This window comes from Chaetodon auriga, chromosome 22, assembly GCF_051107435.1.
Source record: "Chaetodon auriga isolate fChaAug3 chromosome 22, fChaAug3.hap1, whole genome shotgun sequence".
Taxonomy (NCBI): Eukaryota; Metazoa; Chordata; class Actinopteri; order Chaetodontiformes; family Chaetodontidae; genus Chaetodon; species Chaetodon auriga.
The window spans coordinates 5,277,639-5,302,746 of NC_135095.1; the positions used below are offsets into that span (position 1 = coordinate 5,277,639).

The window sequence follows — 25,108 nt, forward strand, 5'->3', positions numbered from 1 at the left end:
GTTTCCGCCGCCTGCTGGACATTCTTTGTCCTGCACCGCCAAAGACTGCAACATTATTAGTTGCTTCAAACCGAGAGAAGTACTTTTTCAGCTGTGTTTGATGTCGTCTTTTGGGATTTTGGCTTGCTTTTTTAAAGAGTTCCATAAAGTTATTTATGTTTTATGGTCTTTTATTTATTTTTTTTAAAGTTTTAAAGTCATGAGGTGTAGTTTTGTATGTGCGCGCGCGTTTTCAAATTATTCAGGTGGAAGATTTTGGATTTATGGACTATATGTGTTCCTCTATTTCATTCCCATCAACTTTACCACTTGTTGATGCTGTTGTTGGAACTGTTTCATGTCCCTGCACTCTGCACGCATTACAAAGCGCCACCACACAGCCCTGATTATGACGGACTGGACCGTATTAAACCTCAGTCCTCATGGAGTCCTCTCAGTGCGCGTCCACGGCTCTGGAGCGCTTACCTTTCAACAACACCGCCCTGAAAAAGCTGCTGGTGGATGACTCTGATGAGCCCGGCTCCAGGACGGTCCCAGCTGCGTGTTTCTCACGAATTCGGGCTCTCCAGCCTCTGGTACGCCCGATCTTCGTGGCTCTGTCCCAGTCAGCGCTGGCCCTGCTCGACCTGACCGTGCAGGACGTGCTGTGTAATCCCTTGGCCCCGGAGTATTTGAGCGGCTCCAGGCAGCTGCCGGGCTCCGAGCCGGCGGCTCACTGTTACTGCGGGCACCAGTTCGGCCTGTTTGCGGGCCAGCTGGGAGATGGAGCGGCGATGTACTTGGGGGAAGTTGAGTCTGGCTCCCACGGGCGATGGGAGATTCAGGTGAAAGGCGCAGGAGTCACACCTTACTCAAGGTAATTTTTCCTGTGTGTGCTGACAGTTCAGCATCCATACTAATTTTTTAGGACGACAGATTTGGAGCAGTTCATCACACTCACGGACCAGTTACTGACCTGTGATGAGAACAAGAGTGATTCAGCAGGTGACACAGCCACTGTTTCATAAGCCTTGCTTTCCAGGCATGTGGATGCAGTAACCCAAGGAGAGCTGCTTAAGAGCTTAACAACTGTGTGCTCAGTGGAACCAGATGATTTGGTCTGTTAAACACACATCATAGAATGAATAGTTCAGACGCTTGGTGCAGTATATCTCACCAGTCTATTCATTTCACAATAACAAGCACAATCTCCAATTTGGAGTGGACAGTCATTGGTGGATTTGGGGCCACATGTCAAAGAAATAGTGTTGTGAAATCACATGGCCCAAATCAGAACAAATAGCATGATAAAAATAATATGTCTTTGTTATTTAGTTTGCCTGTACTAATGTGTGGTAGGTTATGTCTCTCCTTGTGTAGGTTTGATGAATTAATTTAAAAAAAAGAGCTATTTTCCATCAGAGGAAAGTGGCTGCATCATGTTAGTCAGAGGTGAAAATCAAACCTTTGCAATTTCCTCAGAGACGGCGATGGCAGGAAGGTGCTTCGCTCCAGCATCAGAGAGTTCCTGTGCAGCGAGGCCATGGCTGCCTTGGGGATACCCAGCACCCGTGCAGCCTCCCTCGTGACCTCTGACCTCTATGTCAGCAGAGATCCGCTCAACAGTGGCACACGTGTTTCCGAGCGCTGCTCAGTCGTCCTGCGTCTCGCCCCTTCCTTCATTAGGCAGGAAATATCAGAAGTGTTCTCAGACTTGTATCAGCATGGCAAAATGTTGCTCAGTGTGCTATCTCTGAAGTCTCTTTCACTTTTGTTTTAGATTTGGATCTTTTGAGATCTTTCTGGGCCGTGATGATTTCTCAGGCCTGCAGGGGCCCAGTGCAGGGCGGCATGACATTCGCGCTCACCTGCTGGATTATGTCATTGAGACTTTTTATCCCTGCATCCAGCAGACTTATAGCAACCGGAAAGACAGGAATATGGCTTTTTTCAGAGAGGTAAGTGTCATACAGTCATAAGCTCAGTACTAATAATGAGAAATGGTTAAGGTCTCCGTTTAGATTTATCCGTTTCATGCTGGATTTTTTGCATTTTGATCATGAAATTTGGCTATTTGTCCCCAGGTGATGATGCGAACCGCTAAGCTAGTGGCCCAGTGGCAGTGTGTTGGCTTTTGTCATGGTGTCCTGAACACAGACAATATGAGCATCTTGGGTCTTACTCTGGATTATGGCCCCTTTGGTTTCATGGACAGGTAGGCTCCTGAAAGTGGAAGCTGGTGTCACAATCTGTCAGTAGAAGAAAGATGAAATGATGTATCTTATTCTGTGTGAAAACTCTCCCACCGGTGTGTCAGATTTGATCCAGATTTCATTTGCAACGCCTCGGACAAAAGAGGACGCTACTCTTACCAAGCCCAGCCATCTGTGTGCCGCTGGAACCTGGCTCGCCTGGCAGAGGCGTTGGGCTCTGAGCTGGATGCAGCTCAGGCAGGGGCTGTCCTGGATGAATTCACGCCCACATACGAAGCCTTCTACCTGTCTATCATGAGGAAAAAGCTGGGCCTTGTGAGAAAAGAAGAGGCAGAGGACAGCGAGCTCATATCAGACCTGCTCCGCCTCATGCACGACACTGGTACAGAGGACTATGGAAGAAAGTTGTTAGAAAACTTTGATTTGAGTGGTGAATGGTACATTTCTCATGTTAATGTTGCAGTCTTGTCATATTGCTGTAACATAATGTCTTTCCAGGTGCAGATTTCACCAACACCTTCCGCCTGCTGAGTGGTGTCCCATGGCCTGAAGACGGCCACAGTGAGAGGGCCACAGTGGAGCCAGTAGTGGACCTCATCCTGGAGCAGTGTGCCTCTATTGAGGAGCTAAAGGTGGCTAATAAGCCAACTATGGAGGACCGGTGAGGGAGTGTATGGTGGTTTTTGGCAATGTGTTTCTACACAGAGCAGCTATAGTAAGAGCCAAGTCTCCAGCTGCCCCACCATATACTCCTAATGAATGTGCATTGCATCCTTGCTGAGCAGAGATCTGGTTTCAAATGACTAAATCTCCTTTGCCGTCTAATTTGTTTTTCCTTTTGTATGCTAGCATTTTGGGGAAAAAGCTTTCCAAGACAATATGTAAGTCATTGTGTGTTTTGTAGCATTTGGTAAGATTTATGTCGAGACAGCAGCAGTCGCACAGCTTTACATGTAACATCACGTAGGGCTAGAGCTACAGTGAATTTGTGGTCAGCATCAAGGATTTTCCTCACTTACCTCCAGCATTATCTTTATTTACAGAGAGTTGGCAATGATTCTGTCCATGGCACAAACCAACCCAGTCATGTTTGGGATGGTGGCAAACACACCAGGCGTGTCCCAGCAACTGGAACGGATGGGACGGCTAAAGGAGCTGCTCGGGACAGATCAGGATGAGCTTCAGAAAAAGCAGCGTGATGACTGGATACGCTGGGTTGGTCGATACAGGTGAGGGAAAAGTGGGACTCTGCAGTTCCTCTCAGATATATATATATTTATATGACACATACATACATGCATGCATACATACACATTGTATATGTTATATGTGCATACATTAGATGTATAACATTTTCATAAATTAATGTATGTTAGATTTTCAAATCAAAATTTCCTGTTTCTTTCAAACAATTTCTATGCTCTAAAATACCAGGAGGCGTTTAGCCGGGGAGGGCGATGGCACAAGTGACTTGTCTCTCATCAAGGAGGAGAGGCTCAGAGTGATGAACAGCATCAACCCCCGTGTCATCCTAAGAAACTACATCGCCCAGAATGCTATTCAGGCAGCAGAAAAGGGAGACTTCTCTGAGGTCAGCAGAGCTATAACAGTTTTTTCTGTCTTTGTCAGAAACTCCACTGGGCCATCTAGATCCAGTAAAGCTGGTCTAAAAGGCAAACATGGTGCTCCTGTATTGATCACAGGGTTTCCTCCAGGATGTTTGGAAAGACTGGTTTTTGAGAGTAGCTGTGAGTTTATCATGCTCAGTTTTTATAGCGTCTACAACACTATAATTTGACATTTGACTTTTCATTTTGTTGCATTCTTGTCATCATTTGCTGTCAGAGAGGAAAGGAAGTTGTGAATATACAGTAAGTCAATGAATCCCAGTCAGTCACTAGGTGGAGACAAACAGCCATCAGTGGTACTGATGCACAGATGTTGGTAAACTGTGTTGTTGTTTTTGTTTCTGTATGATATAAATCTCTTTTTTTGCCTCAAAGATTAATAATAGTCATCTTATCTATATCTTGTCCTGTAGGTCAACAGGGTCCTCAAAGTTCTGCAGAAACCATACTCGGATTCCACTGGGCTGGAGCCTTTGGATGGACCTAATGCTGATGAAGTGACTGTCCTCTATGGCAGGAAACCTCCTGCCTGGGCACAAACAATTTGTATCACCTGATCCTCATAGAGCGTCCCAGACAGTGAAGCAGAGAGGTCTGTAACCACTGGGGGAGCACATAGGCCTGGCTTCAGAGCAAACTAGATTCAGGGAGCCGGTATTGTTATGACTGCTAGTGGTGCTCCTCCCCACTTCCACCTCACTTTCTCTCCTGCTTCCTGAAGGGAAGTTGTCATGAAACCCAGCGTGTTCCAGTGTTCATCAGTATGGTCAGATATCAATGTTTGTGTGATCACAAAGCTTTTATTGCAGTGATAGCATCATAGTCAAAACTTGAGTACAAATAAACTAATTGTGCTGTTGTGGACATACAAGTAGTAAATGCTGATGAAGTATGATGGCTCAGATGACCAGTCACCTAATGACCTGTCTGGGTCTGAAACACCAGGAACACACTGATATTAATTTTAATAATGTTTAATGTTCGTTGGCATTTTGTTTCTGATAGTTTCTGAAAGTTTGAAATAAAAGATCATTTGTTCATGTGGCTGCACTGATGAAGCAGATAAGCTGAGTGTTAATCTATGTTTTTTCCAGTCTTTATCTTATTTTGTCCTAAGTAGTTTATGTTATAGAGCAGTGGTATAGGCAAATGGTGGCCCATGGCCTGAACTGGGTCCTTCAGCAAAACTATTTAGCTCCTGACAAAAGTTTGCATCTCCATAACATCAAAACTGTTGCATGATTTTTCACAAATCGACTGTAGATAACTAAGTAAAAGATAATTCTCATGTAAATCTTAGTAACTATGTCCTTGTAACATCGTCCTGAGTGTATGAACAGTGCATAGTGCTGAATGAATTTACCTGCTGACAAACACTACCAAACAGTATACACCATTTCACTGAAATTAAACAAGTACCCACTGAATTCATTCAGTGGCCCCCACCCCCCTCGAGGAACAGTACTGAAAAAAACTGGGCCACGGCTGAACCTAGTCACTGATCCCTGTTGTAGAGAAATATAAAATCATCATCCATCAGAGAGATCTGTTCTTATCTAACAGTCACAATTGTTAATGCATTGGAACTTAATATTATGTCACTCGAGTTGACATATGAACATAGAGTGGATTATTTGAATTGAAATGTTCACTGTGTTGCGTTGATCATGTACTTTTATTGTAGACAATTTATTGCCTTTATTATTCTTTCATGATTCTTCTTATCTATGAAACCACTTCAAGGAAGTTTGAAGGAAGTAAATGTGCATTGGTATCTATTGACTTTGCACTGCTGACTGTAAACAGTGAGCTGTGCCAATATACTATAAACACTGTACAATAGCCTGTTACAGCATATCTATACTAGCCCATTAAAAATATTTGTAAAAGGTCCTGCAGTATCATACTTCTGCATCACATGGTGGGAGGAAATGGCCATTCTCTGTATATTGGTTTATTAGGTTACCAAAACAAGAACTTGTCTACGGATGTGAGACGAAGTGAAACTATGTTGTATAGCGAACTGTATAGTTGTCTCTTCTCTCAACCACGCAGTTGTTTTACCTCACTATTTAGTTTTTCATAACTTCCCCTATACCCACCTATCACCCACTTGATTGGACTGGTTCAACTGGTTTCATCATGTATGGTATGTAAACAAATGTACGCTTATCAAAAGCTGAGAAGAGGGGCAGGAGCAGTGCATTTACTGTAAAATGAGGTAGTTCAGTGTGTGTGCTGACAGTGCTCTTTATACCAACTGCATGCCAGTAAATCTTCAGTGAGCTCAGAAGGAACTGAGGAGGGATTTGACGGCAGCCACGCAAGTTTATATCAGCTCAAAACTGAAACTGTTGCTTCATTTGAACTTTGCTTCTGCCAGAGGATGCACGCAGAATGACAGGACTGGTTGATCGCATGACCAGCTCGGAGAACAAATATGGCTTGTGTCCCAGAGCTGCTCTTTGCCACGTTGGAAGAACTGGTTGATAAAGATCTGAGGACTTTCCAGTGGTTCCTTTATAGTAAAGTCCTCGAGGGAGTCCCTCATATTCCAAAGTCGCGGGTCGATGGGGTGGACAGGCTGGGCACTGTGGATCTTTTGGTGCACACCTACGGCTATGACGACGCTGTCACGGTCACTGTGGATATACTGATGAGGATGAAACTCAAATTGTGGGCTGAAACACTAAAGAAGAAGTATGATGAAGGTAAAACATGTTTAAAAAGTACAAAAGTGTACTGTTTCATTTGTAAGACAAAATAAGATGGCCATTTTACAATTAACTTTTCTCTTTGTTTCATTATCAGGTTTAAGCAATCAGGTGGGCAAAGGTAGGAAGATAAAAAGATACTCACACACAATCATGTTGACAAGTTCAAACCAGACACATGATTAAGTGTTGAACTGTACAAAATGGAAATGGAATGAAGGTTTTTCTATTCATTCTCTGAACAGAAATTGACCACCATGCAATCCAAGAAAAACTGAAATCCACACTGAAGGAAAAGTACCAAAACATTTATGAGGGGAATGCAGATGAGGGAGATACTATCTACCTGAACAAAATCTACACCGAGCTGCATGTGATCGAAGGAGCCTGGGGAGGCTTCAATGAAGAGCATGAGGTCAGACAGCAGAGGTCCAGCCATGTATTGACAGATGAAACCTCCATTAAAGCTAGCGACATTTTCAAACCCAAGCCGAACCAAGAGAAGCGAATCCGAACTGTGCTTACTCAAGGTATACCTGGAGTGGGTAAAACTGTCTGTGCACAGAAGTTTACCCTGAGCTGGGCAGAAGGAGAGGAAAATCAGGACATTACTTTCCTCTTCCCACTTCCTTTCCGTGAACTGAATCCCAACATAGGCGAGAAGGACTACAGTCTGATGCAGCTGCTCCATCAGTTCTTCCCTGAGATGAAACCCCTTGAGACGCTGGGAACAGGATGCAAAGTCCTCTTCATCTTTGACGGCCTGGATGAGACCCTGCTCCCCTTGAACTTCAAGCACAACAAGGTCTTGAGAGATGAGACGGAGCCGGCCTCACTCGATGTCCTGATCACGAACCTCATCACAGGAGATCTACTCAGCAACGGCCTCATTTGGATCACGTCCAGGCCGGCAGCAGCTAGCCGGATCCCTCGAAAGCACATCCACCAGTGGACAGAGGTGAGGGGCTTTGCTAATGAACAGAGGGAGGAATACTTTAAGAGGCGTTTGCATGATGATAATCTTGCCATTAGTGTCATCAACCATGTGAAGTCCTCAAGAAGCCTCTATATCATGTGTCAGATACCAGTTTTTTGCTGGATCACAGTCACCGTAATGAAGAAAATGTTACGCAACAATGTGACAGGAGGCATGCCCAACACCCTGACTGAGATGTACGCATATCTTCTACTCTGCCAGACAGACCGGATGATAGAAGGGCACTACCCTATAGAAAGCAACAATGTTGTTTTGAAGCTAGCAGAGCTGGCATTCCGTCAGCTGGAGAAAGGCAAACTGATCTTCTACGAGGCTGACTTGAAAGAGTGCGGCATGAATGTTAAAGAGGCAACTGTCTACTCAGGAGTTTGCACAGAGGTCTTCATGATGGAGGGCAGAAGGAGGAGGGAAGTTTTTAGCTTTGTACATTTAACCATCCAGGAGTTCCTGGCTGCTGTGTATGTCCATCACTCCTACATGCAAAGAAAGGAAAATGTTCTTCTTGGATATCTGAAAAGGATATCTACAAGATGGCTGCCCAAGTGTGTGTTCAGTTTTCACAAGACTGCCATTGAAAAAGCCTTGGAGAGTAAAGACGGCCACTGGGACCTCTTCCTTCGCTTTCTCCTGGGACTGTCGCTGAAGTCGAACCAGGAGCTCCTGGGTAGAATACTGCATTTGGAAGCAGAGGGAGAGGAGCATGTGGCAAGAACCATCCAGTTTATCAAAGAGAAGATCAAAGAGGAACCAGAAACCAAGATCAATCTGTTCCACTGCCTGAGTGAGCTAAAAGAGGAGTCTTTGGTGCAAGAGGTTCAGACTTTTATGAGTTCTGGGAAGCTTTTGGCCAAAAACCTTTCTCCAGTCCAGTGGTCAGCTCTTACATTTGAACTGATGACAACAGAGGCAGCAGGGGAGGAGTTTGATTTGAAGAAGTACATAAGATCAGAAGAAGGGGTAGAGAAGCTGCTGACTGTCATTACTTCCTCTACACGTGCCCTGTGAGTTTACCCACATGATAATAGTATTCCTCTTGTACGTTGGTTTTAATTGCTCTCTAAGCTGCTGACAAATGAAATATCAGTTTAATATTGCAGCTATTCTATGACTCTGACCTGAACACTTTCTTATCAACAGAAATCTGTTATTTATTATTTTTCCAGGCTAAATTACTGCAACCTAACTGAGAACTGCTGCGAAGTGTTAGCCTCTGCACTGAGCTCAACCTCGTCTCGCCTGACAGAGCTGGACCTGAGTAACAACAGACTGAGGGATTCAGGGGTGAAATTGCTTTCTGTTGGAATTGGGAGTCCACATTGCAAACTAAAGAGTTTAAGGTCTGTAACAATTCAATGCAAGCAACTACATCTTGTGGTTTGCTGCTGTTTGCTTTCATTATGGCTATTGAATTACACAGAATCCACTTGCTATTTCAGTTATGAGCAATAAAATCACTGTCTATTTCTTCTTTTTTTAGGTTACATAAGTGTAAACTGGAAGGAGATTGCTGCAAAGTTCTCGCTGTTGCTCTCAGCACAGAGTCTACCCAACTCAATGAACTGGACCTGAGTGCTAATGACTTGCAGGAAGCAGGATTGCAGGCTCTGTGTGTGGGACTGCGCAGCCACCACTGCAAACTGGAAACAGTGAGGTTAGACCTTGTTCTTGTGGAGAAACTTAAACCAAGTAACTTTAATTTAATCACAGTTGATCTTTTGAAGAAAAAAGTTCCTGTTGTTTTTTGGTGAACTCTCTTTTTCAGGTTGAACCAGTGCAAGCTCAAAGGGAGCTGCTGTGCCGATTTGGCTACAGTTTTGAGTTCAGGCACGTCTCATCTGAAAACTCTAGACCTGAGCAACAACAGCCTGAAGGACTCTGGTGTGTCCCTGCTTACTGCTGCACTGAGGAGTTCACACTGTAGACTGGAAAGGCTAAGGTCAGTGCAAGCCTCTGAAATTAAGATCTTGACTGTGGTTGTCCTAGTCATCCTGTTAAAGTATAGGGTCTGACGGTGTTCTGAGGCAAAGTATTTTGTCATGTTCCCTTGAGTGTGTAAGGGATTTTACACATGACGTTTTCATTTGATGGTGAGCCCTGATTTCGTGGTTTCTTTTGTATTAGAATACTTGTTTAAAGGTGAATTTATCAAATATTGACCACTAGGGGGCAGAGGAATTCTAAAACAAGCCAGCTGACACAGATATAAAGCAACATTAAAATTCCACTGGAGTTGAGTCTCTGGTCACCTAACAAATCCTAATATTTACTTGACTTTCAGCTTTTTTATCTTCACATCTCCTGATAAAACTGCCTACCTTACACCAACTTTAAGCTTTGCCAGACGACTAACTTTATTCTTTTGCTAGCTGCTAAATTTGTCCATCTGTCAGTCAGTGCTTGCCAGGTAAAATGTACAGTATATTGTGCTTATCAGAGCTTGTTTGTAAAAAACAGCTAACTGTTGCAAACATGACTGATGTAAATGGCAAAACTTAACCAGACAATAAATGTGCAGATCATAAAATCAAAGTAATCTGCTAAAAAAGGCCCAAAATTCTCTGTGAGATTGTAACAGGGACAAACCAAAAAGAAATATCATCTAAATCTCTCAGTTCATTGGTTTAGTTGCTTTCTTCAGCCTCATCTCCAGATGCAGCTGTACTCAACTAAAAAGCTCTGATAAAACCATGACGCACATACCAGCGCCATATGACAGGCAGAACAAAGTGGAGCATTAAGTGGACAAAGAGACTGATATGAGTTATGGTATGAGTTAAAGAAGAACAAAGCTGTGCTAAATAAGTCTTTTAGCATGAACTGCTCATGTGTTTATCGTCACTATGTCACATGTAGTGTGCTGTACCTTCATTTGAAATTTTCTTCCATCTGTCAGGCTCAGCTGGTGCGGCCTTACACAGAAGTGCTGCAGTCACATTGGCTCAGCTCTCAGCTCTGACTTTGCCAACCTCAGAGAGCTGGACCTGAGTGGAAACAAGCTGCAGGGTGCAGACATACACCTGCTGTGTGATGGACTGAGAAGTCCACACTGTAAACTAGAAACGTTCAGGTCGGGTCACACAGTTTCAATTGACACAACAAATAATAGATTCTTCTATCAATGTAATGAGTTCTACATGCACTTTCAATTTGTTTTCAAGTAATAGGCTGTGATATTTTCTCTAAAACACTCACAAAGTTAAGGTCATTTTAAACTTTGTTGAGTACCATTTGATATAGCATATAACTGACTGGAACAAAACACATCCTCACCTGCAGGTTAAATGAGTGTAACCTAAAGAAATGCTGTGCTGATTTGGCCTCAGTCCTCAGCTCTAACACTCACCTGAAGGAGCTTGATCTGAGCGGGAACGACCTGCAGGACTCAGAGGTGAAGCTGCTCTCTGCTGGACTGGCAAGTACGGACTGTAAACTGGAGATGTTGAGGTAAGATGGCTTTATGTTCAAAGTAACAATCTTAACTTGCAATCAAGTCGTAATTATACAAAAATAAAAATAGTTTCTGCACAATAAAGACAGAATCACATATAAATTTAAGGTAGAAAAGTTGAAAAGTAACAAGTAAGGGTTTGAGATGTTCAGTATGAAGTTTTTTTTTGTCAAATATGTCTACATAACAAAAAAAAAGAGAAATGTGTTTTGAATGAAATGTGAATACCTTGCCTTTACGCAGGCTGTCGTTCTGTGGAGTCACTCAGATAGGCTGCACTTATTTGGATTCAGCACTGAGCTCCAATCCTTCTCACCTGAGGCAGCTGGACCTCAGCTACAACTACCTGCAGGACTCTGGAGTGAAGCTGATCTCTCGTCACTGGAACGACCCACTCTGTCAACTGGAAGACTTACGGTAAGACGGCCTGACACATTTAATGATTTAGTGTCCTTGGTGATTTATTTCACCTTAGTAGTAGTAGTTACACCACACCATGTTTTGTTGAGGTGGACATTTAAATTTCCCTTATATATTACATGTATAATGTGGTTGCAAAAGATATAAAATATTGTAAAATATCATAATGTATCTATTAATGATTTTTTTTTATGTATACCCTCCTGTCTGCAGTGTGGACAATAATGCAGAATGCTACTTGAAATCAACGCTGAAAAACTGTAAGTGACTGTAATTTCTCTTCAACTGTTTTCATTCACTTTCATTTTAACAAAACAGCAAGCTTTTGGCAGCGGAGCACTTAGGATCAGGTTCTGTACCTGCAATGTCACAATTTCACGCCTGCCAAAAAGAATTTCAGCAACTAGACTCCTTGAAACTGAGCATTTTGAGTCAGACAAATTATTGCTAATATGAAAAATAATGTATCTGTATTATATTTTTAAATTCCTCTCTTTCAGCATTCTTAAACATGTGCGTACTGTATAAACACAGGTGTCATGTCTTTCTAGTACTAGGACTCAAATGCAGCACTCAGACACAGAGACAGGCAGGGAGGTGGTGAACAATCATCTTTAATGATCAGTTTGAAAAATTGTGCAACGGATTGTAACGGACAATCCAACAAAGAACATGATGGTTGAGTGGGCAGGCAGGTAGGGAATCCAGACAGGGTACTGACGACAATCAGCTGATCCTGTGGAGCAGATGGTGGATGAAGAACCACAGGCAGACACAAAACACGCTGGGATAAGCAGGTAGGCAAGCAAGGCAGAGCTCAATCAGAGGCTTGAATAGAAGGTTACCACGTTGCATAACGGATTATTTGACTAATACTGGAGGGATAGCTTAAATACTCTTGAATCAGGTGAGTCTTGATTGGTAATTAAGATCAGGTGAGGTCAGGAGATGACCAGTGGGTGGGGCAGATCTGCTACCTGTCACCTGCAGAACACACCCGCACCCACACAAAGAGAAAAAGGGAAGGGCAGGCCACTGATACTAACACACAGGGATGATCTTAACTGGGACTAAGTTACATGCATTACCAAAATCAGAAATGCATAACATCAGGTCGTGTTAGGTCTTGACCCTAACAATGAACACACTGAAATGTGGTGCAAGATTTGATGTTCCCATCATATCTAACAGACAAAACAGGTACATTTTCTATAGGCTCACAGAATTTCAAGCACGCATTATTTGATAAACATGAAAGAGTATGGAGGAATTGAATGTATCACAAGCTAATACTAACAAACAAGCTACACAAGCTGAAATTTCCATTCACGTGCTGGCTAAATGGCTAGCATTTCATAAGGCTAAACACACACGTCCTCTGTCTTCCTATGTGAGAATTTTGCTTTATTGAAGCAGTTAGGAGTGAACGTTGCAGCTGTTTATCTTCCATGTGAAGGGGGAACATGTATAATGCGCAGCACTGCAACAATGGACACTTACCTCAGACTTCTGTGGGTTGATTCAGTTGGGTGCTGACCGACCTGCGTGGGCCCTAACAGATGGACTCGTGAAGCTCTTCCCTGGCTGCTGCCAATGTCCCCTTTGACCAGTACAGCATACCAGAGGAGTCTCACATCTCAACATCATAAAAACAAGCACAGCTGAAGTGGTGGACAGTGAGGGAGACAACAGGGAGGACAGCATGGAAAATCGTGTTTATTAAGACCATGCTATGTTTGGGGTCCATATATAATCTTTCAGCATTTCAACATCTTGCCTTGAACATTTGTCCAACAGATGGCAGGATATGGATTTATCAAAATCTGGCAGCTCTGCGCTTGTGCTCACATAGTGTATTTCTCTAAAAACAAAAGTGTTTATTACATACACAGTGCGCACAGAGTGGAAGAAAAGGGGGTTAACAGAGGCACTTTTGCTCTGGGGTCCAGTATTGGGTTAATAAGGCCTTCGACTTCATGATTATTATGGATAACATTTTAGGCTAAGGTACCGATATTCACCGTTAACTGGTTGCTTATTAGCGGGCGAGCAGCAAGAAAGGCAGAGCTCATTCAGAGACTGTGATAGAAGGTTACCACGTTGCATAACGGATGATTTGATGAATACTGAAGGAAGAGCTTAAATATTAATACTATAATCATTTGAATCTTGATTGGTGATTAGCATCAGGTGAGGCCAGGAGATGAGCAGGCAGAACACACCCACACAGACAAAGGGAAAAGGGAACCAGCACACTAGGAAAAAGGGAAGGGCAGGCCACTGATCCTAATTTACAGGCATGTTCTTAACTGGTACTAAATTACGTATAACTTGTTGGTTATTAACATGCATGTTAGGAGCATATTGACTTCTTTAGTGGTCATTATAAAGCACTTATTAATGCTTTATTCTGCTTTGCCATATCTTACAACTCCTCGGCCATTAACTAAGAGTTTTCCCTCAATAACCCCCTAATTACTATTTCTTGATAGTAACTGAGGAAGCAGTTGTACATGAATTACGATCTTGATAACCTCACCCTAACCCTTACTAACCCTTAACCCTCAAAGTAGGGCATTTCTAAATGTTTTATAAACACTAATAAAGGCTGAATATGTTAATAACATGTATGCTAATAAGCAACTTGTTAATGTGCACCTCAATATAAAGCGTGACCTTGATAATAAAAGCGATTTAAAAAAAAAACCAGTGAAATATCTGTGTCGTATCTGTGTTTTCTACAGATGCGTGTACACTGACGTTGGACACAAACACAGCTGCCAAGTCTCTCTTTCTGCACGACAGTGGAAAGCAGGTGACATGGGTCCGGGAACGACAGCAGTACCCAGATCACCCCGACAGGTTTGAGAGTGTCTCCCAGGTGCTGTGTCAACAAAGGCTCACCCAACGCCACTACTGGGAGGTGGAGTGGCGTGGACGCTGGGTGGATATCGCCGTGGCTGTGAGGGGGATCCGTCGGAGGGCGAGCTCTCACCTCTGTGGGTTTGGCTCCACAGACCAGTCGTGGAGTCTGTACTGCTCTGAGGATCACTACAGTGCTCAGCACGACCACCAGCATGTGGAAATACCAGCACCTCCATCTGGCTCCCACAGGGTTGCCGTCTACCTGGACTGGCCAGGTGGCACCCTGTCCTTCTACAGCATATCTTCTGGGACCCTCAATCACCTTCACACTTTCTATAGCACCTTCACAGAGGCCCTGTACCCTGGGTTTGGGATGGAGGAGGATGACTGCTCTGTAACTATTTGTAAAGTGGAGGATTTCCAAGAACTCATGTCTCAGTCAGCTAGTGCGGAATGAATTACAGGGCGGCTGTAGCTCAGGGGGTGGAGCGGTCATCTGCCAATCAGGAGGTTGGTGGTTCAATCCCTGTCCAAGGCAGTCCACATGCCAAAGTATCCTTGGGCAAGATACTGAACCCCAAAACTGCCCCCAATGCTGCGTCATCAGTGTGTGAATTCATATGTATGTCGTTTTGGATAAAAGCGTCTGCCATATTGTAATTGTAGTTGAATTGAGTTTAATTTAAGAAAATTGGGTTTTTTGGCTGTCAGAGGGTGGCAGCAATGCTGGTGAAAAATATGTGATGAACTGGAAAAAAAGGAAATTCATAATTGTCACGATTGCTGTTCAACAGCAAAATGTTAAGTGGCACATATAATCTTCCAACCTGATCAAAAAGAACTAAATTAAAACACAGAGACTATTTAATTAAATGCTGCCAATAAAGAGGTAAAAATCTTACCACAGTGCAGCCAAGCTAGCAGCTCTGTGAAGGCTGTACTCAGGCATAGTGACACTTTGAGCTCAGTGCCAGGGCATGTTAGCATGTTGGCATTTGCTAAATGGCACTATATTCAGTGAATGAAAAAACCGAGAACTCAGAATTTTGACTCAAGCTGTTTAATAAAGTTTTAAGTTTCAATAAATATGAAGATACGGGCACCGCAAAAATAAAAATTTAAAAATAAAAAGAATTCACAATAATGTGAAAAACGTTTTTTTATTTAAACGGTTTCAGCTGTGAACTTTCATGTTTTCATATGATCGTAGTTTAACAGGTTAGCGTTTGATAATTAGGGCTCAACTGAGACTGATGTGGAACACAAATGACTATGCAAGATTTTATGGCAACTCACTCAATACTTGTCAAGATATTTCACTCAAAACTACAAATGTCAACCTCAATATGGCGCGAAAATGTCAGGGCATCGCCAAAGTCAATATCTTTTGCACATCATAAGTATTTGTGCAAAACTCGTGCCAAAATGTCAAGCAGATGGAAAGCTATTTCACTATGTGAGTAAAAAATGTACTGTATCAGGTTTCAATAACACAGTTTCTTTGAGTCTCAGTTGGAATGTTGTTTGCTTTAAGAGGTGCAGCCAGATGGGAAATGTCAGAGAATCGAGCCTATAAACACTGATGGCATATTTACACATAGCAGTGTTAAAATGGTGTAGTTGTGAACGTTGTGTGACTTGTAAAACAAGCAACAATACAGGAAGTCAGATGACTGGGTGTGTTGTTCGGACAGCAGTGACAGTATATAAAGTTAACATGAAGGCAGTGTGTTAGTTCAGTCAGTGGGGAACGGTGTGGTGTCTGCTGTGGAATCTAAGCTAATACAAGGTTCATCCAACATGCAGGTAAGTGGGAAAAATACATTATTGGCTTTTAATGGAAGTATTTTAGCCTTTAGTCTTGTGAAAGTGAACGTGGCTTGAGATCTTTCATTTGTAAACCTGTTACCTTGCAAGTAGAGCTGTAATCTGCAGTTAACACTCATTGGAGTGAACACTGTTTAGTGTGGATTAAAAGATTCCATTTCTTTAGAAAAGGTTTTCAGATGCATTTATTTTACCTATTAAAACTAACAGATCACTTGTAAACTCTGAACATCAGGTCAAAATGAAGAATCTGGTTGGGTATTTGGGACTCACCTTGGCATTCCTTCTGAGTGGCGCAGAACAGATGGTAACAATGAAAACTATATAAACCTTTTCTTTAATATGTCCCATACAAGAACAATGTGTAATGTCTGTATATTTGATTTCATGTACGCTATATCGAGTCTCATTTTAAAACTTTGTCTGTGGTATTGCTAGGAACAACAGACAGCAGTAACTTACTCTCAAGGTACGATGAATTCTATTATGCTTATGATATTCTTACAGTTTCATGTAATGTACAAACTTTGGCACTATATGTCAGTCATCCTCTTGTTTTTCTCTTGCATGCAAACCGCAGGCACAGACTGCACACAGATCAAGGCTCTCTCACCACAAGCATCCAGTGGGGTCTATATAATCCATCCTCCTGGAGTCAAGACCCCATTGATGGTACCATAACAGACCTTAAACCTGTACAAGCTGAGTCTTGCTTTGACTGAATGTTCACTCGGTTACCCACCCCAAGCTTATGCTACTTAAACTTAAAGTGCAGTACTTTTCTGTTATGTTTGAACAAAAAAGATTGAGCATGCATGTCACTTGTTTATTTAGAATGTAATTCCAAAGACGTGAAGACATGCCTTAGTCTTAAGGTTGTGTGTGAAAAGCCTTGCAGCTGGCCTTCTTAACATATATTTACTGGACTACCTGCTCAGGTCTACTGTGAGATGCGACCAGATGGAGGCTGGATGGTGTTTCAGAGACGCACTGGGGGAGAACTTTCCTTCGACAGGAACTGGGCAGCATATAAAAATGGTTTCGGAGACCTGACACGTAAGTACTTGTTCACAGTTGTGCAGGTTGTGGCTTGTTTTTATGAAAGAGAATGTCAAGTTGGTTGTGTTCAGTGTGTGAAACCTCAACAAACAGCTACATGCTGAAGGGATTTATTTATTTATTTCTGTTAATTGGCCAGAAAATTGTAAATCCTTTACTGATTCCCACAGAGGACCACTGGCTCGGTCTGAAGAAGGTTTACTCTCTGACCAAGAACAAGACCCAGAAGTGGACCATGAGAGTTGACCTGTGGGACCATGAAGGAGGCACTGCTTACGCCCAGTACCAAGACTTTAGACTGGGCAGTGAGAAAGCAGCTTTCAAGCTGAATGTCGGAACATATGAAGGAAATGCAGGTAATTCTCTTCTAATGGCTGCTTCTTAGCTCTTCTCCACTGTCTCCCTTTCCCCTTATGCTTTTTGCATTGCTTGTGCTCTCTTTGCACTATTTTTTGTACTAATCAATGTAAATCAAAGCTGCTCAAGTGCAGATTTGTTTTAAATCGTCATCAAAATAACTGTGAACTACTTACCCAACATTTAAAGGTGGACTGCTACTTTTGTCAGCCCACAGAAATATTGTCAGTGCTAATAGCTCTTAAGACATTTCCCATGAAATGTATTGCTTCCTTTTGAAGATCTTTATTCCTTCAGTCACAGTGATTTTTCCCATCCACCTCTTAAAATATCTGCTGTCAGCACAAATTCCAAAGTTTTCTCTGAAATAACAGCATGCTCTTTCTGTTTTGTGGCATGAAGCAATCCAGCAGCTTCAGTGTTTTTAATGTTTTTATGATGTAAAACAAGAGGATCTTTGAAAATGAATGATCCCAATCTTGTATCACGGTATCACTTGTTTCCAACTTTGTCCAAAGGTGATGCCATTCGCGGTGCCTATCCAGGCATTGACCAGAACGGCTTCGGCTTCAGCACGGTTGACCGTGACAATGACGGCTGCCCGTGCATCTTTGGTGACATCCTTGAAACTTCATGTACCATGTCAGACGGTGGCGGTTGGTGGTACAGCCGCTGCGGCTCTGCCAGTCTGAATGGCGACTGGCATCCTGCTGATGACAACATCGGTTGGGCTTCAGGCCTCCACTGGGAAACCTGGAAAACCCATGCTCCTTACTCTGTCAAGGCCACTAGAATGATGATCAAGTCTGTGTGAGAGGACTTAACTGACAGGTGTCACATTTGAACACATATTACATATTCCATATGTTTTGTTTGTTTGCGTTCGCTGTGTTTTGCTTTGGTTTAGACGCTGTTTGTATGTTTGTACAGTTTCACACTTCGAGGGTTTTTCTGCATTTAAAGATTCATATTATATCATATTAAAGCTAATATTACAAACTTTTATGTAAATTATCTCAATTTCATATGATTATTCCAGTTTGCTCATAATGTAGATTTTGAATATATATAGTATAATATACATAACCACATCTGTGTTGGTGCCTCCAACTAGGCCATCTAGTTCAAATGTCAATGTAACACACCTCGCTGGTTGGGATATTGCCAAAACGGAGAAGAGCACCATGGCAGTGGTTCATTGCCAAGATGTTTGCATACCTCAAGGCCATGAAGGCCCAACTTGCTTCAGGCTGTGCAGGTAAAACTCCTTGAGATCTAAAAGTATTACAGCGGGAACAGATGAGGCTGCAGTGTGAACAAAATCAAAACTGTTGCCACAAATCCCTGAGGATCACCTACCTGGCAGTGTTGTATTGAGGTGGTCGAACCAATGACTGATGGTGGAGTCTCCATACAGGTGAATTGTTAAACTGTGGTGCCACCTTGTGCTTGCCACACACATTGAAAGTAATAGTCCAGTACTGTATATTTTTGGCATTAGCCCTGTAGGAGTACATTGTGCATTTGCTGGACTATTTTCAGCAGCTGATTAATAGGAAATTTGGTATAATTAGTAGAAGATGCCCACATTCAGTCATTGTGGTAAAGGAACATGTCATCCAATGTCATCGTCACCAGCTGTATGACTGCAGAAACCTGGTCAGCAAAACTGTAAGAAATGATGATGATGCCATGGCAAGAATACCTGCTATCTGCTAATAAAAGCAATTAAAAATAATATGAAAATGGTCCTTATTTTAACCTGTTCTAAACCCCTAACTTTCCAAAAGCAAGTGGGAAGTCTGCATTATAATGATACACTGGTACATACAAATAGAATGCTAAATACCGCTACCATAACATAACATGACATAAGCAGTTGCTTAGCTCCTTATTTTGGGGGAAATGAAGTAAAACAAAGAGAGATTCAGTTGCTTATACTTTTCAAATCTTTATACAAATCTTTATTTGCTTTCATATGTTGCCAGCAGAGGAATGTTGTTTATGTACATGGTAAAACACAGTGTAGCCAGAGGGCTGAATTTTAGGTCTGAGTGAATTTAGGCTTATAAGCTTTGAAGCATTAATTTTCAAGTTATTGGAATCATAAAGTCTAGTGGAAGCCAGCACAAGATACTAAAATTTTGGATATTAGATAGACTTGTACAATCTAGTGCAAACTAAAACCATGCAATAAATCCTATCTTTGTATTGTTTTTAATGTCCAATTTTATGGGCGCTGTCCTCAGTGTAGCCTTACTAGAATAAAGCAGAAAAGGCAGTTCAGCAAAAATGACACCACATTATGCCACATAAATGAAACTGCCTGACAACTCTTAAAGGATCAACAGTAGAATAAAGCATCACTGAGGCTGACACACACATGTATAAACAATGTACTGGAAACTGGAGCCACAAACACACATATTTTAGCAAAGGAGAGACTTTTTTTTTCATTTCTACTTTATTTCCATAGTGACAAACAAAGAGGGACAGATAGGAGCAAGGGGATGACATGCAGGAACTGAACTCAGTCCACTGCAGTGAGGACTCGGCCTTAAAACCTGGCACATGCTCTACCCGGTGAGCTACCGTGCCGGAGACTGCACTGTTCTGACACACTGTGTAATGCATAGACTCACATCCAGAATGCACCGATTATTCATGCATCATCGTGGGTGTGCTTGATTTAGTTCACTCGGCATGCTCACCGGGTGGTGCATTAAATCAGTGATTAACAAAGTTGTTAATTTTTAAATATTATAGTATGCTGAGGTACAATAACACTAACCATGACCATACCCTATAATGATGTCGTCCTTCATTTTCTTGCATTGTTGCGTATTTTTACGCAATTGATAAACTGCTCAGTCAGGTCTGGGTGCACCCCTGCTGTGCATGTTTCCAGAGAGTCAGCTGAGCGAGTGTCTCCTCTCTGGAGCCCTGTCCTCCTGCAGCTGCAGACACACCGACAGCTTCTTCTCTGCTGCAGCTGCTGCTTTGGCTCCTTTCTTTGTTCCATTGTCACACCGTTGATCATGACTTTTTGATGACTTTTTTTGTTCTTAATCTGCGACCAGCTGCATCAGGAATTGTGACAAGTACTTTAGCAACGGTGAAATTATTGATTTTTTCAAAATAAATGCCTGTGTACCGATGTGTACAGACATTGGCAATGGAAAGAACACCTTGTGCTGCACTGGTTCCCAGGTGATTAGAGTGTTTGCTAAAACCTCTCTCACACACTAACCCTCCAAAAACCAAAGAGATGGCAGGGTTAGATGTAATTATTCAAAGCTGAACACACTAAAGATGACATGCTGGTTGAGTAGCAGGCAGCAGAGCGGACTTTCTTCTGCTGAGTCTGGTCTACACCCTGCTTGTAAATGTGGAACATTGTGGATATCTGCAGTAGCTGAGTTATTACTCGACAGATCTGGGCTATTTCCCTTGAGCCAAAGGGACTTCCTCAAATGAAGTGTTTCCTCCTGCAAATGCTCTCTCAGTAATGCAGAGCCAAGGCTGGAAGCCAGAGCTTATACACTGTTTTTGGAGTCAGTACTTTAGCTTTTACTTGTTTTAATTTGACTTGCACTTTACCATGTTTCCCTGCCTTTCCTGGTAGACATCCCACTAAGGAATCAGTTGGTGCAACAATTTTATTTGTCTGAAATTAGTAAGGGACTGTTGTGATGCCTGACTTTACAAATTCACAATAAACTCTGATTTTACACTTCTTCTATACACAGCATTTTTTTTTCTTATGCACCTTGATGCAAAGTATTTCTGTACAGCAAGTATTGTATAACAACGCATTACACATCGGTGATTCTCAGTGAGATCACAGAATCCGTTCCTCTTATCTGAACGTTTTACATTTAAAGAAACAAGCTAAGCGTGACTGCGACCTATTGCCTAACAATAAAATCCAGTACACAAAAGATTTCATTTATGAAATCTGTGTTTATTCATTGAAGTTGGTTCAGGAGAAATGCTGAGGCAATGCTGTTCTGTCTGTTCGCTAATGTTAGCTTGTGGTGGGTGAAGCCTGGTAGTTTTGGATTTGTTCATGTTCTCATTTGGTATGCTGCTAATTCACAGTTTTTTTTAAAAAAAACAGGGTGTGAAAATCAGATGAGTATATTCCTTACAGGACTAATTAGCCTACACTTTTCAATTGTTACATTCATGATTTAATGAATTCCCCCTAAATTCTTGTGGGTGCCTTCTATCCACTTTGCTTCAACAATGCATCCGATGGACCTGAGCCCTGCCATTCTAGACAATGTGTGCAGTTCCAGCAGACGCGTTCTGTCTAGGTTTTAGATGCATCCCATAAGTGAATCACCATGTGCAGCAAGCCTATTTTTAACAGATGACACCTCAATCTGCACAGAGCAGATGTATTCCGACAGCATGTCAATCTTCAAAAATATTCAAAATAAAAGACCCTGTGCAGACTCCTGAGTGTACATCAACAATAAATGCAGTTAAAACAGATACGAAAAGAAGTGATTTAACTATCTGTGACAGCCACAGATATTATGTACATTCCATACTGCATTCAGGCTTGTGAGATGGCCTACGTGTCTGCTGCTGCCATCTTGATTCAGGACTGTCACCCTTTTAAATAATACAACATACCAGACTTTTGTGGTGCTTTTGATTGTTCTAACAAAAGAAATGCCAACAAACAGGGAATAACTTTTCACGGGTGCAAGATGCTGAAAATGATGATTGATCTTTTTTAAACATTTATGAGATCAGAACTAATGAAATCTGTATTGTAATTTGTTTCCAAAATTCTAAAGAGCCACTTTACATGCAGTAAGAAAAAAAGAATATACTTAAAAACTAATTACATTGAGTAAGTGCATTTTAAATTGTGGGCTATATTACAGAAATATTCCTGTTACTATGTACAAACAGTCAGAAAGTCAGACCCAGCTTGCGCCTGTTGATCATAAAACACTGTGTGTGTTTGATTTGGGTCACTTGGTACCATCAAGGTACATGCAACTTTTTTTTAACGTAGCCTGATAGCCTATACAATCAGGCTATGGTCATCCATAAGCCACAGTGAAGCCCCCCTTAACGTTTTTGCATTGTTGTGCATTTTTTGGTATTGTTTATGAACTGCTATTGGCTGTTGACCAGTGAACGTTTATGCTTACAGCATGTGTGTTTTCCAGAGTCACCTTCTCTGGAGCTCTGCCTTCCTGCAGGCGCGCACACACCAGCACCTTCTTCTCTGCTGCAGCTGCTGCTTTGTTACAGTAGTGACAGTAAATGTTTTTTATTACTTCCATTCCTGCGTGTAATTAATCTTTCTCTGAGGTCTTCTGGCAAACTTGTACCAACTCAAAACTACTTTGTGGCATTTTCATTAAACTGGTATGACAGTAATAATCCTTTTGGGACTTAAGAGTCCCTGTGGTACTTAACAGGAACATTATTTTATCTCGGTACCACGAATATTCCCACAGGACCTTGACACCGACCTCACCAACCACGTGAAACGGCCACGCCTGCAGTCGTGCGTAAAGACTGCAACATCAACCGCACACGAGCCGAGCGGCGAGGCTGACATGATGGAGCGGAGGTGAGCTGGTCCGAGGAGCAGGCTTCTTTAAACAGGGCTTGAAACCAAGTGCAGTGGGTGGAGTTGAGGATGCTTTAGGTGCAGGAGAAGTTGTTGCCTTCACACGCAGAAGCCATGCGTAATAGGTGTGACCGCCGCCGGTGACGAGGATGCTGGAGCATGAGGCAGGGGCAGACATGCGACTGGTCCGTCAGATAAGCAAAGGTGTGAAGATCCAGGCTGGCGGCGAGCACATGGGCTGCAGACAGGCCGGAGAAAACCAGGAGAACCAGGTCATCTGTTTGCAATGTCAAGACGAGGTGGCGCGGGTTTGTCCGGGAAGTCCGCGTAGTCCTCGCCGCGCAATCGCGACTCGCCTCTCCTCCGGATCCGCAGGTAAAGGCATCCTACGCAGTATATAGGACTAGAAAAAGCGGTCAGGGGAATACACACAGTAACATTAACTTTCATATGATTTTTTATCACCAGTGTGACTCATATTATGGCATTCTTAGTTAATGTTACCAGTTACCCTAATTTCACTCGTGAGTGTGGGCTGAAATGAGAGTGTAGTGCCCCAAGGAACGGCTTGGGAGAACTCAAGACGAACACTTAAATGTAAAGAAATGTAAACAATTAATGTTGTAAATTATGAATTACACCAGATGAATAAAATAGTCTATGAGTTTATGACAAAAAGTTCTTTCTTTCTCCACTGGTCGCAGTTCAAAGCGTTTTGCCTGCTGAGCTTTGTTGACCTGCTCAGATGGTGTTTATTTGGTCAATTTCCCTTGATTTTTGTAGGCGTCATAGTTCAATGTTTTCTTTTTTCTCTCTTTTAATTGTGTTGCCTGCTGGTGTAAGATTGGGAGTTGGCACAGGGTATTTTATTTTGAAAATATACTGATTTCTCTACACCCTTCCTGTGTCTGACTTCCTCTCCGGCTTGATCTGCTCTGTTCACATTGACACATTGTCCGTCAAAAGTTGACTCAGCACATCTGCGGAGCAGAGCGTAGATAAGCTTCTGGGACGCTTCTGAAACAGGGACACTACAGGCCCTCTGGAATTGACTAGAATGGCAGCGATCAGCTCTATCATACGGTTTGCAGACGGAACATGGATTTTATGCGCCCCATGGAAATTAGAGGTAACCTGGGATTTCCACTGAGCGCGTACCCATGACATCCATGTGTGTCCAATCCCCACCAGTCGTGTTTCAGAAGCAGAGAATTTTGCCTGTCTGTCAGCCCTAAATCATGTTACATTTACAAATTAACCTACATGATCGGGCAGGTTACTCCTCCCAGAACACATGTAGGCCTATACCTCCTATTTGGAGCCATTCCATTTTTGATGACCTTTTCTTTCTGAAGATGTGTTGCCTTACCTTGTTAATATAATGAAAAGCGGTAGAGTCATGTTTTGAGTGAGGTATCCATTTTATTTTCATGATACTGTGACGGAATTCTGTCAATGTAAACAAACAAACAAACAAAAAAGTAGGAATCATGGAATGGCCATTTCTATTAGCTCCTCATTCCACGTAAGAATATTTCAGTAATTAATGAAAGATGCCACTGCTGTGTCATGTGTCGATTGCACACATGAGTATTGAATGTGCTGAAAGGAAAGCAGCCTGCATTCTGCAAACAGTCATTGTTAAGTATGTGAACATCAGTATTGAGGTTTGTGAAATACTCCAGGTTACATGTAATGACAGGTGAGGGGCATTATGTTGACTTAGGTATGAATCTGAATTTAACTCTACCTTGTTCACATTACAAGTTATATTTATCAAGAGTTTAATCTGGAGTAGATGGAAAGTTGAGTAAAGTGAAAATGGCCAAACTTAACATACATTAAGGATGCTTTGGAGAGGTTGTCGACTAAAGCTCATTTATAGGGCAAGACCACTTTGGTCTTTGACATACACAAATGTATTGAGGCATGACAGCCAAAATGGAGGGCACCAAAGCCAAAATCAATGTTGCAATAGCAATAAGTGATAATGTGAGGA

General features: G+C 42.3%; 4 protein-coding genes across 5 annotated transcripts in view; all 4 read left to right on the plus strand.

Moving 5' to 3' along the window:
• The first annotated feature begins 409 nt into the window (after positions 1-409).
• selenoo2 (selenoprotein O2) lies at positions 410-5,512 on the plus strand. Of its 2 annotated transcripts, XM_076722178.1 has the most exons (10): positions 410-856; positions 1,462-1,665; positions 1,760-1,937; positions 2,064-2,194; positions 2,297-2,574; positions 2,691-2,824; positions 3,042-3,073; positions 3,236-3,421; positions 3,627-3,783; positions 4,234-4,377. In XM_076722178.1, exons 1-10 carry the CDS (start codon positions 423-425, stop codon positions 4,375-4,377), a joined length of 1,878 nt encoding a protein of 625 aa, XP_076578293.1. In that variant the 5' UTR covers positions 410-422. The 2 variants fall into 2 exon arrangements, with proteins under 2 accessions (XP_076578293.1, XP_076578292.1); XM_076722177.1 differs by lacking the exon at positions 3,042-3,073 and having other exon boundaries at positions 2,691-2,853; positions 4,234-5,512.
• A 7-nt stretch (positions 5,513-5,519) lies between these two features.
• On the plus strand, positions 5,520-15,357 carry LOC143314882 (NACHT, LRR and PYD domains-containing protein 3-like). The gene is made up of 11 exons (XM_076722176.1): positions 5,520-6,531; positions 6,632-6,655; positions 6,780-8,532; positions 8,695-8,868; positions 9,009-9,182; positions 9,294-9,467; positions 10,425-10,598; positions 10,808-10,975; positions 11,223-11,396; positions 11,613-11,659; positions 14,144-15,357. The coding sequence occupies exons 1-11, from the start codon at positions 6,261-6,263 to the stop codon at positions 14,719-14,721; spliced, it is 3,711 nt and encodes a 1,236-aa protein (XP_076578291.1). The 5' UTR covers positions 5,520-6,260; the 3' UTR covers positions 14,722-15,357.
• Positions 15,358-15,854: 497 nt separating this feature from the next.
• Positions 15,855-18,442, plus strand: LOC143315118 (angiopoietin-related protein 5-like). Its single transcript, XM_076722600.1, has 7 exons — positions 15,855-16,070; positions 16,327-16,398; positions 16,530-16,560; positions 16,672-16,763; positions 17,030-17,147; positions 17,321-17,506; positions 18,026-18,442. Exons 1-7 carry the CDS (start codon positions 16,065-16,067, stop codon positions 18,319-18,321), a joined length of 801 nt encoding a protein of 266 aa, XP_076578715.1. The 5' UTR covers positions 15,855-16,064; the 3' UTR covers positions 18,322-18,442.
• A 4,816-nt stretch (positions 18,443-23,258) lies between these two features.
• The window catches only part of LOC143314994 (anoctamin-4-like), a 48,104-nt gene continuing 46,254 nt past the window's right edge, over positions 23,259-25,108 (plus strand). The window contains exon 1 of the mRNA XM_076722385.1: positions 23,259-23,484. Coding sequence (XP_076578500.1) covers positions 23,259-23,484 — 226 coding nt within the window. The remainder of the gene's footprint in view (positions 23,485-25,108) is intronic.

What these genes read in the sequence shown, in the direction of transcription:
- selenoo2 (XM_076722178.1), top strand. Translation starts at nt 423, where the DNA reads ATGGAGTCCTCTCAGTGCGCGTCCACGGCTCTGGAGCGCTTACCTTTC. An exon ending in CTCGCCCCTTCCTTCATTAG is followed by an intron (nt 1,666 to 1,759) that starts GCAGGAAATATC and finishes CTTTTGTTTTAG; the next exon opens with ATTTGGATCTTTTGAGATCT. An exon ending in CCGCCTCATGCACGACACTG is followed by an intron (nt 2,575 to 2,690) that starts GTACAGAGGACT and finishes ATGTCTTTCCAG; the next exon opens with GTGCAGATTTCACCAACACC.
- LOC143314882 (XM_076722176.1), top strand. Translation starts at nt 6,261, where the DNA reads ATGGCTTGTGTCCCAGAGCTGCTCTTTGCCACGTTGGAAGAACTGGTT. An exon ending in TGCAAACTAAAGAGTTTAAG is followed by an intron (nt 8,869 to 9,008) that starts GTCTGTAACAAT and finishes TTCTTTTTTTAG; the next exon opens with GTTACATAAGTGTAAACTGG. An exon ending in TGTAGACTGGAAAGGCTAAG is followed by an intron (nt 9,468 to 10,424) that starts GTCAGTGCAAGC and finishes TCCATCTGTCAG; the next exon opens with GCTCAGCTGGTGCGGCCTTA.
- LOC143315118 (XM_076722600.1), top strand. An exon ending in TGAGTGGCGCAGAACAGATG is followed by an intron (nt 16,399 to 16,529) that starts GTAACAATGAAA and finishes TGGTATTGCTAG; the next exon opens with GAACAACAGACAGCAGTAAC. An exon ending in TGGTTTCGGAGACCTGACAC is followed by an intron (nt 17,148 to 17,320) that starts GTAAGTACTTGT and finishes TGATTCCCACAG; the next exon opens with AGGACCACTGGCTCGGTCTG.